Source organism: Chelonia mydas, chromosome 16, assembly GCF_015237465.2.
Source record: "Chelonia mydas isolate rCheMyd1 chromosome 16, rCheMyd1.pri.v2, whole genome shotgun sequence".
Classification (NCBI taxonomy): domain Eukaryota; kingdom Metazoa; phylum Chordata; order Testudines; family Cheloniidae; genus Chelonia; species Chelonia mydas.
Window position 1 is genome coordinate 21546280 of NC_057857.1, and position 14123 is coordinate 21560402.

General features: G+C 51.2%; 1 protein-coding gene across 5 annotated transcripts; it reads right to left on the minus strand.

Moving 5' to 3' along the window:
- Positions 1 to 41: 41 nt before the first annotated feature.
- On the minus strand, positions 42 to 13552 carry LOC114019737. 5 transcript variants are annotated; one of them, XM_043530759.1, is made up of 11 exons: positions 13325 to 13552; positions 11541 to 11768; positions 7225 to 7351; positions 6124 to 6191; positions 5507 to 5636; positions 4644 to 4935; positions 4341 to 4498; positions 3217 to 3286; positions 2637 to 2814; positions 1587 to 2126; positions 42 to 886 (listed from the first exon to the last, which is right to left on the minus strand). In XM_043530759.1, exons 3-11 carry the CDS (start codon positions 7307 to 7309, stop codon positions 836 to 838), a joined length of 1572 nt encoding a protein of 523 aa, XP_043386694.1. In that variant the 5' UTR covers positions 7310 to 7351; positions 11541 to 11768; positions 13325 to 13552; the 3' UTR covers positions 42 to 835. The 5 variants fall into 5 exon arrangements, with proteins under 5 accessions (XP_043386694.1, XP_043386695.1, XP_043386692.1 ...); XM_043530760.1 differs by having other exon boundaries at positions 13145 to 13552; XM_043530757.1 differs by lacking the exon at positions 11541 to 11768.
- Positions 13553 to 14123: the final 571 nt, after the last annotated feature.

Here is a 14123-nt window from a genome sequence, read left to right on the forward strand (position 1 = left end):
CCCATGCAGGACCCCCCCAGATGAAGCGCTGATCTCCCAGTTGCATACAGCCCCCTCTCTGCCGTGCAGCCTGCTCACACCACAGCTGCTGTTGTGTTCGTTGCTGATGATGAACTGACCGCATACTGACATTTCATCCATGTCACCATGGGTTTATTTTAAAGCTCCAGATGCTGACAACACAGCGCTTACATTCTTTCACAGCGTCTCTCTAGCATAACATCTACCCCGATGTTAATCTCCCCCAGCAGGGTTCTGTGTCCACATCACAGAATGAGATATCCAGTCAGTCACAATGTCACACATCTCCATGCCAGACACACAAAATACTTCCTGTAGGGTTCATTGCACGTCTTCCGTTCCGTCAGAACGGGACTTATTCTGCTACAGGCACATGGTGCTGCAGTGTTTGCCCATGATCTCGCTGTATCCTTCCCTGGATGCTCCCAGGACACAGGGCTTTGCAATCTGCACAGTAAAACAATGGTCTTGTAACTGTCCTCAATTCATTCTCCAAGCCAAGAGTGTCCCAAGCCCTAATTGTGACTCTACCGACACACAGTGCCAAGGGATTTGATGACTTGGAGCGCCTTCTTGCTATTTTATGGCTAGACATTCTGCAGCTGGGGGGTTTGTGGCTGATGCAGCACAGAGGAGAGCGACTCAAAAAGCTAGAGACAGAAGCAGATGAGGAGGACCAAAGAAACGGAGGCCATGGTAAGAACAAACATTCATATACATAGTAGAATATTCTGATCCACTTAGGAGCACCAATCATCAGGGCACGCGGCTGCTCCTGGCCTCACTCTGCCAGAGAAGAGTTATTTTGTTCTCTTCAAGACTTCACTGGGTCAGTTTTAATCCAGTCACAAAAAACTCCTGGGCCCTGTGAAAGTCAGAAGAGTGTATGAGCAGGACCCTCTGTGCATGAGAATTCACAAGAGACTCAAGAAATGGAATTCTCCTTAGCAGAAGCAGGCTTAGAAGCTGTGCAGTAAAGAGCACGATATGCAGAGTTTTTATCCAGGAGGATCCCCAAACCCTATTAACTATTTATACAAACTATGCAGGGATTGCTTCTGTCCTCCACTGAAATGCAGCCACCTCTGAGATGGAACATGCAACAGCTTAACAATACACAGCAACCCCACACAACAGTTTGGAACAGAAAGTGAAGCATAAAGTGAAGTGGGAAATTAGGAGTGCAGAAAATTACCTAGAATGGAATTTGTGCTTGGCTTTGCTCTGTATCTTTAATGACCAATCATACCCATGCAGTAAGGCTCAAATGCCCTCTCTGGCCTGGCAGCCAATATGGGCTCAATGCCCATGAGACAGGCTCGACCCACCGTCTGGCCCAATGTACTGGTACATACAGAGCCAGCACCTAACTTTAGAGGGGAAAGTAATTTGTCTACCCAATGATCCACTTCAGGCAGAGACCTGATACTCTGCTGCAATTCCCAGTCAGGGTTTCCAGAGCAGAAAGTCTGACCCAGCCGGTCCCCTGCCCTCCGCCTAGCACCCTGCAATCAGAAATACAGCCACAGCAACAGTAGCAATGGTGCTTACATACCAGGGCCTACCAGCGAAGCTGGCTGCTGAGATGCTGCCCCTGCTGCCTCTGGATGAGATGAATCGGAGACAGTCTGAGTGGTTGCTGGGGCTGAGGACATCTCTGGGCTGCAAGGATACAGGTGTATTTCCACTGTAACAGACATCACGACTGTTTCAGAGCTGGACTGAGCTCCGGGAGGGGAACACTCCACCATCCCCGCCAAAGGGGCTGCAGTAACTTGGCCATGATTCCCACTGGCGTTCCTCCCAAGCGGTACGATGCTCCGGAGCAGTGGCTCAGGCCCGTGGAAATACAGCGTGGTGCCAATGTGCTGGAGAGACGGAGAGGTTGCAGAGCACATGCCAGGGGCCCTTGCACCAGGCTCACCGGGCCTGGCACTCTTCAACTCCGCGGGCACATGAGAGGGTGGAGCTTTGTGAGGGCTTGGGTGTTTCTCCTGAGGAGCAGACTCACGCTGCAGGGACACTGGGGAGTCCTGGTATGACGCAGCATGCACGTCGCAAGGAGCAGAGAACACAACTGGAGCCGTGCTCCCGCCCAGCAATTCCTAAGCAATGTGAGAACAGCTCTGTGAGTGACACAGGATGCAGCCCCGAACCCAGATAGCACAGTGAGGGGCAGGAGACATTAGACAGCTTGAAATACAGACGAGAGAGACTGGATGGAATCAAAACAATCCACCCAGTAAATACGGCGGATTAAAGATACTGCACCGGACCCTCGCCACTGTAGAGCGGCCTAGCTTCACGGGCGTCAAAGTAGCTACGCTGATCTACCCCTGCGGAGGGGCTGACCCACCGATTAATCACAAGGATTGAATACAACGTCACCTGACTGGAACTGGAGTCACTGACAGGAATGGGACGCTCTATTGTGTTGAGGCTGGGAGAGAGGCTAGTTCACAGGGACACACGACACTGGCAGGCGGTGATGTGAGACACAGGGTGGGGGACAGAGGCAGGGATCGCGGTGCAGTGCTGCGGTACGGGGTGAGGTGGGTTCAGAGAGTTTTAATGAGGGGGGAACAGCTACCAGAACAGAACCAGGTGCACCTTACCGCTGCCCTGGCCTGTGCTGTCTGCAGAGCCTTGCCAGCAGCAACACCCGGAGGTTCCTCTCGGTGCCCAGCCGCCTCTGCAGGGAGCGTGGGGTCGGAATGCAGAAGGCGGGGGGACGTGCTGCTGTCGTACGGATTCTGCCCAATAGCGTCGACAGTGCATTCAACTTCGAATGCCCTGTGGATTGGAGAGGTGTCAGGGATGGGGAACAGCGGGCTGGTATTTTAAGTGAAAGCCACGTCTTGGTCATTTCATCAGCGACTCACCATGTTCACAGCCTTTCAATCCAGGTAGCAAAGCTCCTCCATCTGCCAGTCATAACCCATCTCCCCTGGCCCCCACTGAAATACGTTGCAGATTCGATTGCAGGGTAAAACTAAAGTCTCTCGTACACATTCCTGAGTGAGCCCATCCCCGCAGCCCATCCCTAGGTGACCCCTGAAGCAGCTGGTACGGACTGTTCCTTAGTGCCCGAGCACCTCTGAGTTCCAGAGTTTTGCTGCTGGGACATAGGATTTGAAACCACAACCAGCCTCACCACTTCACAATGCCATTGTGTATACAGTGGGACAAACTCACCTGTTCTCGTATGCCTCATCCACGTCCAAGTAATTTCTCCTTCTCCGAGAATTAGAGGATTTTTGAGCAGCTGCGGGAAAAAACAGATGTGTTTATTCAGCCACATGGCAGAGTGCACAGGCAGAGTCAGCCATCATGCAGGGCAGGCATGCCAGAGCAGCTGGCCATCTGGTAGGGACAGCGCATCAGTCCTGACAGGCCAGCAACTAAGTACTCCTAGGGCAACGTCCAGAGACTGCAACACACACACCAAAACACCCACGCAGCAGCACCTCTGAGCGCTAGCGAGATGCGGTGTCTGAACGGCAGACATTGGCAGAGTTCATCTCATCGACGGGACAGTCCCTCATGAGACCCAGACTCTCCACATTCCTGCACATGTCTGCTGTAAATCACAGACACGGGAAACGCTGAATCAGGGGCCTGGCGTCAGGGAGGGTGTGAGTAGCTTTAAAGTCACTCCCTGCACCTTCCCCTCCCAGCACGGCTTTTAGTCTTGTGTCCCTCCTCCTGTGGCTTTGCCCCCTTGGTAGACAGACAGCAGGGGCAGGCTGCATACTAGCTGTGCACACACACATCTTTCATCAACATTCATGTTCAGGTTTGGAGCAGAGATGGGCCTGAACTCTGGATCCAAATGTACTCAAGGATCAGGGTTTGGTTCTGGCCCGTTGAAGAGATGAGCCAGCTGTGATGTACAGATCCAGATCTGAACCTCCACAGCAGCTGGGGCTGATCAGAACTGGGGTTCTGCTATGGGCCCATCTCTACTTTAGATAAATCCAGGGACCAGCAATCCTCCTCTACCACAAACCCTAAACCTTCACCTCCGTCTAACCCCAAACCTATGCACAACTTGGAGTGAAGTGCAGAGAAGTGGAGTGAGTTCTCACCTCTCTAGTCACTTCTGCCCCTGAGCCTGCTGTTTCCAGGTGGCCAATGAAACAAATCCCGAAGTGTCACCCCCATATTGCCAGCCTCAGTGAGAGCGGGACAGCATGGATACCTGCCAAATACAAACCCAGAGCTTTCAACACTGCTCCACACTCCTTCTGAGGAGTGCAAGGGTCGTTATGCTCCTGGAGAACATGCTGCCTTTCGGAAGCCAGGGCTGAAATACTCACAGATACTGTTGCCTTTGGCGTGCTCTATTTTCTGGCGGAATGAATACACCCCCATGGAAATGAATATCAAAGCCAGAGACACGGAGACCCCCACAACCACCGGGATGTCATGCTTCTCCAGGACGGGGAGCCAGTTGGAAGCAGGTGGAGATTTCTGCCTGCAAAGGTAGTGCAGTCAGGCCCAGATCCACAAAGGTACTTGGGAGCCTAACTTACATTGTGGGTCTGGGCCTCAGATCAGAACAATGACATGCACCAGCAGGCTAATGTAATGAACGGAAGCAACTGGCCTCTGTGCGTTACCTTGCTGTCGTGACGGGAGGCCAGGTGGCATTGTCATCTTTCCTTTGGGTGGGCAATCGTACCATCCCTGTAGCGTTTCCAGCAGGCCGAGAATACGCTTTGCTCCTGTGGCGAGCGGGGATTTCCTTGCCCCACATCCCTGAGGGATGCTCGATATCTCCAGGTGGCCCCTGGGCAGCGCTCCCTGCTGGGGCTGCAGTGCCACTTCCTTCACCTTCCTGTTCCAAGGGCAACGCCAGGGCAGAAACCTCTCCTGCAGGCAGGGCCCTCCCCGAGGTGGCGGAAATAAAGGCTGGAGACAAAGAGAGAAGTGCTGCCCTAACGCTAGGGGCCCTGCAAGATGGTCAGGGAAACACCAGCCAGAAACCTTTACTCATGGGGAGGGCGGTGCAGAGACCGAGGCAAGAGTTGGGGCCTGTTCTGGAGCAGCCCCTGGGGGGTGACGTCTTCAGGCAGGTGGATGATGGCCAGGGAGCCATCAGGGGTTATGAAACCCCCCACGTCAGCATGTCTGGGTGGTGATAACACGCACAGAGGAATGAGGGCCCTCAGCCAACCAGGGCTGAGGGAGTCCCTGGGAAGTAACATGGGCACCGGAAAGGCATGATACTCCTGACAGAGCGTTTATGTGGGCAAAAGGCAAGCAAGGCCCAGCCATGCTCAGGCCACTGCCAGCAGGAGGCTCATGTGCCATGAAGCCCTAGAGGAAGCCAAGGGATGATGCCTGCAGCAGATCGAGCAGCAGTGCCAGTGGGAGTCCAGCTCAGGGGGGCAAGGTAGACAGCACACGTGGCCTGGAGGGTGTCATGCAGGAGAACACTCGTGGCACCCCCCTTGACACACGCATCACACCTGACACTCACAGGCTCCTGAATCCAGGTTGGGCCCAGGACGTGAGAGGAAGCTGGTTCCCCTTGTGTGAACTGCCTCACTTGCTTTTACCAGGGGGACCTTGGCAGAGAGCCCCTCTCCTCTGGCATCAGCCTGTCTGAGCTGCAAAACACAAAGTGCATTGGATACGCTGTCAGTCTGGCTGAGAGGCAGGCCCAGGAGTGGATCCGTGGCTGGGGGTGCTGCCTGGGGCTCTGCACCTGGAGCAGGCCCTGTGTTAGCCTCATCATGGCCCCATCTCCTCTCGTGGGGCCCTGCCAATCACCATGCTCCAGTCTCTGGGGCAGAGCATGACCTGGTATAATGCAAGCGTGAGCCAAGCTTCCTCCTGTTGCCAGGTGGCCTCCTACAGAGCGAGGCTCTGCTATCCCCAGGCCGTGGGCAGCCAGGTGAGGAAATCGTTGTCCGTTACTGCTCCCATCCTGATACTGAGAGCAAAACATCCCCACCTGACACCTCATGGGAGGTTCAGCTTTATCCCACAAAGGGGAACTGGACACAGGAGTGAAATCCTGACCCCACTGAAGCCAGCAGCCAAATTCCCGCTGAGGTCAGGACCTCAACCACAAAGTTTACGTGCCAGATATACCTGCAGGAGGCTGGTGACAGAGGCTGGGGTATTTCCAACTCCCTCATCCCAGGTGTTCACTTCTCCATCTATAAAAGATCAGGTGTGTGTCACTGCTGTAGTGCTGGAGACCCCAACACCCCCGGTGTCCTGTGTGCAGCCAAACCCTTTGCATCCTTCACAGACAGCCTCCACGGGCTGCCTGGTGTCTCCATCCTCTCAAGCAAAAGGAAGCGCAAGAAACAGTCAGGATGATCTTGAACTCGTTAGCCAGAAAACCCACCTGTCTCCTTAAGGAAAGTGGGGGCCCCAGACAGGCAGGCCCTGGTTAGCACTGGCTGTTAGCAGACTCACGTGTGACCCCAACAGACCATGGGAAGCTGTGCTCTCTCTCCCCCACCATTCACGGTCAGCGTTGCCAGCCTGCTGTCCCTCCCTGCCGCGTTCTCAGCAACACGGAGAAAGAAAGGGAGCCCAGGAACGGGAACGTTGCTGAGAGCTAAGGTCAGCAATGCCGCTCAACCTATTGCAGCAGGAATCTGAAGAGATGCATCATAAGCAGCACAAGAAAGAGTCAGTGGCCGGTTCAGCTGAGCTACAATATCCCCTGGGCAGGAGGTAAACGCTGCAAGGGACAGAAGGGACAGTCCAGCGTCAGCTCTAACCCTTCCACAGACAGAGATGCAGCAGAACCGCACACCGTGCAAAAGGACGGATCTGAAACAACCCAGGCCATTCAGAGCAGCACTCGTGTTTGGGGCTAGTGGGATGGATCAGAACAGGCCAAGTGCCACTAGCCACCATGGCTACAATAGGACTAGCCTCTAGAATCTAGCTGCATCAAAGGGCCTCCTTGCTGCCAATGCCTGCTGCCCTTGGGCATCCAGAACTCTGTGTCCCAGCTGACGGAGCTCATAGAGCCCTGGGGCTTTGGATGCTTTAGGACTCCAAAGAGATTCCTGAGTATGTGTCTGTCTCCCTGGACCCATCAGAACAACTCCAGGGACTTTATTATGGCTGTGGCACTGTCAAAAGCTGCAGCCCGGCTGAGTGACTGAGATGCCCAGCATTGCGAGGGCCAAAGCCTGCTCCAAGGGATAGGGGCTTCCACATCACACTTACCCAGTTCCGCACTGCACTGGCTGCTCCTCAAGTAGCAGTTCTGTATCACACTAGAAACAAGCATATAGCGCGCCACAGTCTCCATGGCTCCAGCTCGGTGCTCACTGCTCGAGGCTCTGATGAGTGCCTAAGAGACACAGAAATACTGGATGTGAGCACAGCAGCATGACAAGCTCCCACCCCAATCCCAGCCCAGTCCTCTTCTTCTCTAACACCTAATTCCAGCCTTAGCCCACTTGCCCTTTGCAGAAGTTGATGTCTTGTGGTGTGCCCAGACGCCACGCTGATAGGCACCCTTCCAGTGCTTGTCATGGGTTAACAATAGTTCTTAGGCAAATAAGCACATTACAGATACTTGACCAGGTTTATTCTTTGTCCCTGCCAGAAAACACTTCTCATTCATGGAGGCAGCCCAGTGTAATGACCTGCACCGAAATCTAGGTCCCCAAGATCTAGTCCCAGCTGTGTCACTGACTCGCTTTGTGGCCTTGGGCAGGTCACATAACCTCACTCCCTCTGTTTGTCCAGCTGCATAACTGGAGTAGTATTTACTGCAATGCATTATTGGTATAGCATTCGCACCTAGAGACCCCTGCCCCGCCGCAGCAAGCACTGCACAAACTTGTAACAAAAAGATGGCCCTGCCACAATGACCTTACAATCTAAGACAAGACCAGAGCCCTCACACCTCACGGGGGCTGCGCAGATTCATTAGTGGAGTCTGTAGAGTCCTCTGAAGACGGGAAGGGCCAAGCACTCTTATTAGCTGCAGTCCATGACTTCTCGTTTTCCTTGTGGGTCGGCCTTTCCCTCGGCTCGGCACTAGATGGCGCCTGTATCCCACGAGCTGGGGACCTGAAGCTAGTGTCACTTTCATCAGGAATCCACCTTCATTTAGTAATGTGGGTTGTGACAAAATGGCTGATGTCGGTATGGCGGGTCCCACGCTTTTCTTGGCCGGGGGGGGCCAAAGGGGGGGAAGGGCTAGGATGTCACCCCTTGCCCCTGCTCGTGGGGCACCGAGAGCCCCGCTAGTGGCCCGGGAAGGTGGTAGAGGAAGGGGGAGGGATCTGGGTTTGCTCCTCACTCTGAGCCCCAGCCCCTCTCAACCCCTGGGGGTTTCTTACCCTCTTCCCCCTTGGGTAGGGATCCCCTTGGTCCTTGACGCCTCCCTTCCTCCGGTTCTCTGGTCTTTCAATTCTCAGCAACACACTTCCAAACTCCAGTCCTCTCTCCTTCCTCGCTCCACCCTGTCTGCCCGAAGGAGGGGGTTTTTATTAGGTTCCTGACAGGGCCTTAATTGGCTACAGGTGCTCCAATTAACCTGTAGCAACCTTCCCTAGTCTACAGGGAGCCACGCCGAGGGATTATACATCTCTGCTAGACCACTCTCCCACTACTCCCTGGCCCTGCTGTATCACAGGGTTTACAAAGGGAGTTGTCTTCAGAGTCTACAGAACCACAGAAACCCTCCCATGGATACACAACTCCATAGACACAGTCTCTCTCATAGCCCCCCAGAGCACAGTCCTTGCTGCACAGGAGACTGGAGTTAGAGCTTTTGCAAAAGGCTGACGTTTGCTATTTATTCCCAGGTGGAAGTTACAAACGTTTAGCTACATTTTGGCATGACAGAAAGCGTTCTGTGTGTGTGACCCCATAACGCTCCCTTCCAGCCACCCCCAGAACCTCGAACAAGTAACCGAGACAAGAACGCACAAGTCTCACAACGCATGCGGTGCCGTGCTCCCCAGATGGACACATGGCACTCCGCTCCCTGAGCTAGCATTTCAGTCCATGCCAAACGTGATCCATGGAACATGCTGACCCCAGCACCAGCCTGGGTGGATGCAGTTCCCCCTGCACCAGCCCAGGACACTTGGGATCTAGGTGGGTGAGGTGCAGAGAGGCTGAGCCAACCAAGGGCCACCTCCCAGCCCAGGGGTGCGGCTAGAATAGTTGTCACAGACACTCCATGCTGGGGCGCGTGGGCCACTGGATCCACAGAGTCATGGTCCTTCTCCTGGACAGCCTCCAAAACTGACCTTCCACACAGGGCCCCACAGAGGCCAGCATGGAGACAACTGCTCAGAGCACAGGCATGCACAGACCCTCTGCTCAGCTGCCTGACCCCAGCTCATCTCCAGCAATGATGAGGAGGGCCCAACAATGGTGAAACTGGAAATAACTAACCAGCTTTAGCCTTGAGAGAGCCTCTAGTATCTATCCATCTATGAGCCCTCCTCACCATGGTATCTGAGCGCCTCCCACGACCAGGCCCTTTCACCCAGGTGGAGCTAATGTTGCCAACTGTTTGCACAGACCATTTAAATTGGAATCAATTTACCCATCACAATAATGCAGCCACCTCTGGGGTAGAATATGGCAGCAGTAGTGACACTGCATACCAAGGTAGATATTACCTCCACTACAGTGTGCCCTGAGATGTCACCCATGCACCCAGAGCCTCTGGAACTAGGGACACCTGCTTTACATTACTGCGGTGCTTTAGAGATTACCCTTATCAGACGTACCTGCACTTCACTGAACTCCTGGTTCATGAAACACAGCCATTTACAGCAAGTGTAAGCGGGGGAATAGTCCCGCTATTGTGGGGAACTTTCCTGGCTTCTGCACTACCCCGGTGAAATGGGCTAGCGAAAGGATCTGAGTCCTCGCTCCCACTTCCTTTACCCAGTGGCCTCCCTGCCCTTGAGGACTCCCCCTCCACTCTCCTGTCTGGCAGAGTCCTCGTAACCCCAACAAGGCTGGACCCAGGATTCCTGGGGGGCTTGACCCCCAACCCTGCTGTGGTTACCTAGGACAGGGGCTAGGGTATCCCCACTCCAGGTTACTCTCTCTGCACTGGGCACTTCTCTGACCCACTGAGCGTTACGTACAAGTTAAAGCAAATGCAAGTTATTTAATCAACAATTAATTTTAAAAAGAATAAGGAAAAATGGGAAAGGTTAAAGGAAACACATCACCCCGCTCTGTGGCAGGGAACATCACAAACAGTGTCTCTGGAATGTCAGGGCAGTTCACAGTCTGTTCCTTGTAAGTCCCAGGCCTTCTTCTCAGGCCCTGGCTTTGCTGCAGGGATGGTGTGGGTTGGACTCACACACCCATCTACTGTGGCAGAATGGTCTTTAAAGAAGATGAATATGGAAGAGCACAAAGAGGCAGCATTAGCTTATCGCTGAATGACCTCCTGAGCGATGACTCACTGCACATGGGGCTAATGGAGGAGGATTATTTAGCGGATGATCAATTACTCCCCATTTCCTGGGAAGAGAATAGGAGTTTACAAGGACAAGATCAGTTGACTGAGGCTTATTGCCATGCAAATGACCATCAGGTTAAATTGAAGGGGCATTCATCTGCTAATAAAGTTGGACTTCACCTGTTTCTAACATCTGTTCTCATGGGATAAACTGCAGAAAGTCCATGCTTTGCAGTTCTCTTTCGCCAACCGCAGGAGCACCAAAACGTTGTCTCACCGATGGCCACACCCATAATGGTGACTTATGAATTCAGGCGCTGCACTCGGCTGCTTTTTATGCTCTCTCTCTAATATGGAAGTGCAGCCCACAGGAATAGAAGCAGCCCATGCCCCATCACATGCTGGGGGCAGTAAGGCCATTCCTGTGTTACTGACAACACGACTGAAGATCAGGAAAACAAAATGGGTTTTGCAAATCTAATTTTCTTTCTGACTTTTGTGAAGTTTAAGTTTTGCACTTCAGTCAGCTTAGGGCAGTGAAACTAGTCTGGTGAGTTTGACTCTAGTTCTAGGGAGTTTCATGTGCCTGTTCCCAGGCTCCAGCTCAGGGCCTTTTGCTTGGATTTCCAACAAACCAGCGGAAGGTTAACAAAAATCTGAATTCAGTGTTTTAAAAAGAAAAGCCAAACCAATAAATAACAACCCATTTTTATCCATATAAGGTTTTTATAAACACCTCTCCCAATTTCCACCTCCTCCCCCAGGAAAACTTACACAGACGGCCTAACAATACTTTAATCCTTTCTTTTTCAGTCTTGTTCCTAGTGCCTGGAGCAGGGCTTGGTGACACTTACAGATGTCTGAATTTAGACCTTCTTAGGAACATTCAGCGATCTCACTGTCTTCCTTTCACTGAGCAGACATTTTGGGTTTTGTTGTGTGTTTGGATTCTATAGGCCACTCTGCATGACTACAGTAAAACCAGAGTACAGTAACTCTACTAACATCAACCAAGTTATTCCAGATTTACCCTGGTGTCACTGAGTTCAGAACTAGGCCTTCAGAAAAGGTTATACATTCTGGCTGCTCTCACCTGGTTTATTTTGCTTTCTCAAAGAAAGCGTTTACAATGGGTAAACCTGCCGATTGCATCTCTCAAAGTCCTGTTAATCTCCTTTTTCCGAAGATGAAAGATCAGGTGCAAGTAGAGGGCTTGGGTTTAATGCCAGCGCTTTCATGAGCTGAAATATGCATGAAGCAAAACAGATAGAGCTGGGGCCAACACAAGCCACAAACCAGAATGAGTGGATAGCTTTATCACCTGGAAGAAAGGAGAGATATCTGACCATTCAGAATGGCATAAGGATTTCCTAATAATACATACATGCGGAAGTGGGGCAGTCGTGGGGAAGGGGCCATCATGTTATATCTCTGTCATGTTACTCCTCTGAATGCCTCTTTCAAATGAAACATCAGGAAATCGTCCCTCTAGGACCATTCATTTGTTTGGTGTCTCTTTGAAAAAGAAAAGCTAACACTCTAAAAGGGAAGCGAAACTGGAAGAGGGAGACTGAGATAGACATAGACAACACATGTACTGGGATGAGTGCGAGACGAAAACACAACAGATGAATGAGGTGAAAAATATGTCATATTTTTAAAAGATTAAAGCAATGGGAATGTGAAACAAGCCAGATTGCTCCACAAGAGACCACCTTGGGGGCAGGTAGCCCACACAAACCATTCTGGACCCTCTGTTCCTTAACTAACCTTTTCTTAAGCACCACTGAGGGATTTGCCATAAATTCTTCTCAGCAACTGGCCAAGATTGGGTTCAGTATCTGACACCTCTTATCAGCTGTCTCTAATTCACAGGGGTGACTCTATAATCAAAAAGATCTGTTCCACCGCACCTGGCCACCTGCTGTCTGAAAATTCTTCTCATCTCCAGCAACATGACAAAAACCGCAGAATTCAAAAGCACAACATATGTCTGCATCAAATACATTTAAATTGGAACCTCCCCTGGCATTTCTCACAAATCCTCAGGTAGATACAGGACTAACCTGAGCAGAGGTCTTCCTGTACTACATGGACCTACTAGAGAAGCCAGATACATATGGCCTGTAGCTGAATGTTTATTCTGCCATTTGGTTCGGGGATAGAGCAGCAGCAAGCACAACACAGGGAAGGAGAGCTGTGATCACAGGGACTCAGAGAAGCAATGAAATTCTTAACATTTTCACATTCCTACAGCTGTTTCCTACTGGTAGCTAGCATCTCACTAGGGAAGAAGCACATGCCATACACCATCCTTATGACCACACACTCTTCTGCATCTCCTTACTCTTGCATTTCAGATAAACAAAGCAGCATAGACACTTCAAAACATTTAAAGCTATTACACGCCAACTGCCATCACCTCTGTTTTGCAAGGACTGTCCCCACCTTTTCCAGCTCTCCATTGCAAAAGCTCTTGCACTCGCATTGTCTCTCAGTGGAGTTGAAGTCTGTCCTTGTTTGTAGCTTTCAGATGTTGGCAAGTTTGCCGAGGTGAAAAATTCTGTTCTCATTCAAAATAAGGTACTCCACTTCTAACATGATAGACCAATCTTTTGCAAAGCAATTAACTAACAGTCTAATCCCTTTCTTAGAATGATCAAACCTCCCCCAACTCAGAATAATACACACACTTACACCACACTTTGCAGACATTAACAAAACCACTGACTTTCGACAAAGAGTTTACAGCACAGGAGATAAACTTTGGTTGGATCCCTTTTGAGAAGCAACAGAATCCCTGGTCCTTCTGCTGCCTTGGTAGGGAAGCAAAGGCAGTTGTGAAAGGCTCAGGGATGCAAAGCTGCGGGCTGATACCTGTCCCATTTCACAGCCCATGCTGCCTGTGTGTGCTCCCTCTTGCTGTTCGCAGTCTGGGATCCATGTTGCTGAGCTGCTGGATTGATCTGCAGGAGGAAGATGGGTGGGCTATGGGCTGCTGGATAGTTGCATCATCAATCTGAGTCTACACTGCTTACCCAGCAAACAGAAAACCCTTCAGGAGATGCACAGTGAGCTGTTGCTTAACCACCAGGGAGATTGGGCTGGAAGATTAACTCTTTCCTTACTCCAGTGGATATACACTTTCAGTGGCACAAAGCCCTGGTGCTAGGGATAAGGTGCACATGGGAAACCCACCTGCATTTAACAATTGCAACTATTAATTTGTACCTCTTTAGCATCTGCTATCTCAGAGCCCCTCACAAACACTGAATCTCACAACAGTTCGATGAGGTTTTTATAAAGACACATTACTACGTGCAAGGCAGATAACTGTGCACATAAGTATAGCTGGTCAGAACATTTTCAACAAAAGTTTTTAAGAAAAAAATGCTGTTTTATCAAAACCAAACATTTTGCGGAAATGTGCCAATTTCAGCTGACTGTAAGGTCCCTGAGTGCCAGGGTGAACTCTCTGGAAAGAAAGACCCAAATTGAAAACCTGATGGTTTAGATCTGAAAACAGACATTTCATCACAATTCCATTTTCATTCCAGTGTGAAATGAAAAACTTTGAAACCTGAAAAGTTGTGAAATGGAATGGTCATTTGCAAGCCAGCTTTATGCATGAGTGCTCTTTTGCACATGCAGTGCTGATTCTGTTCTTGTGTATGTT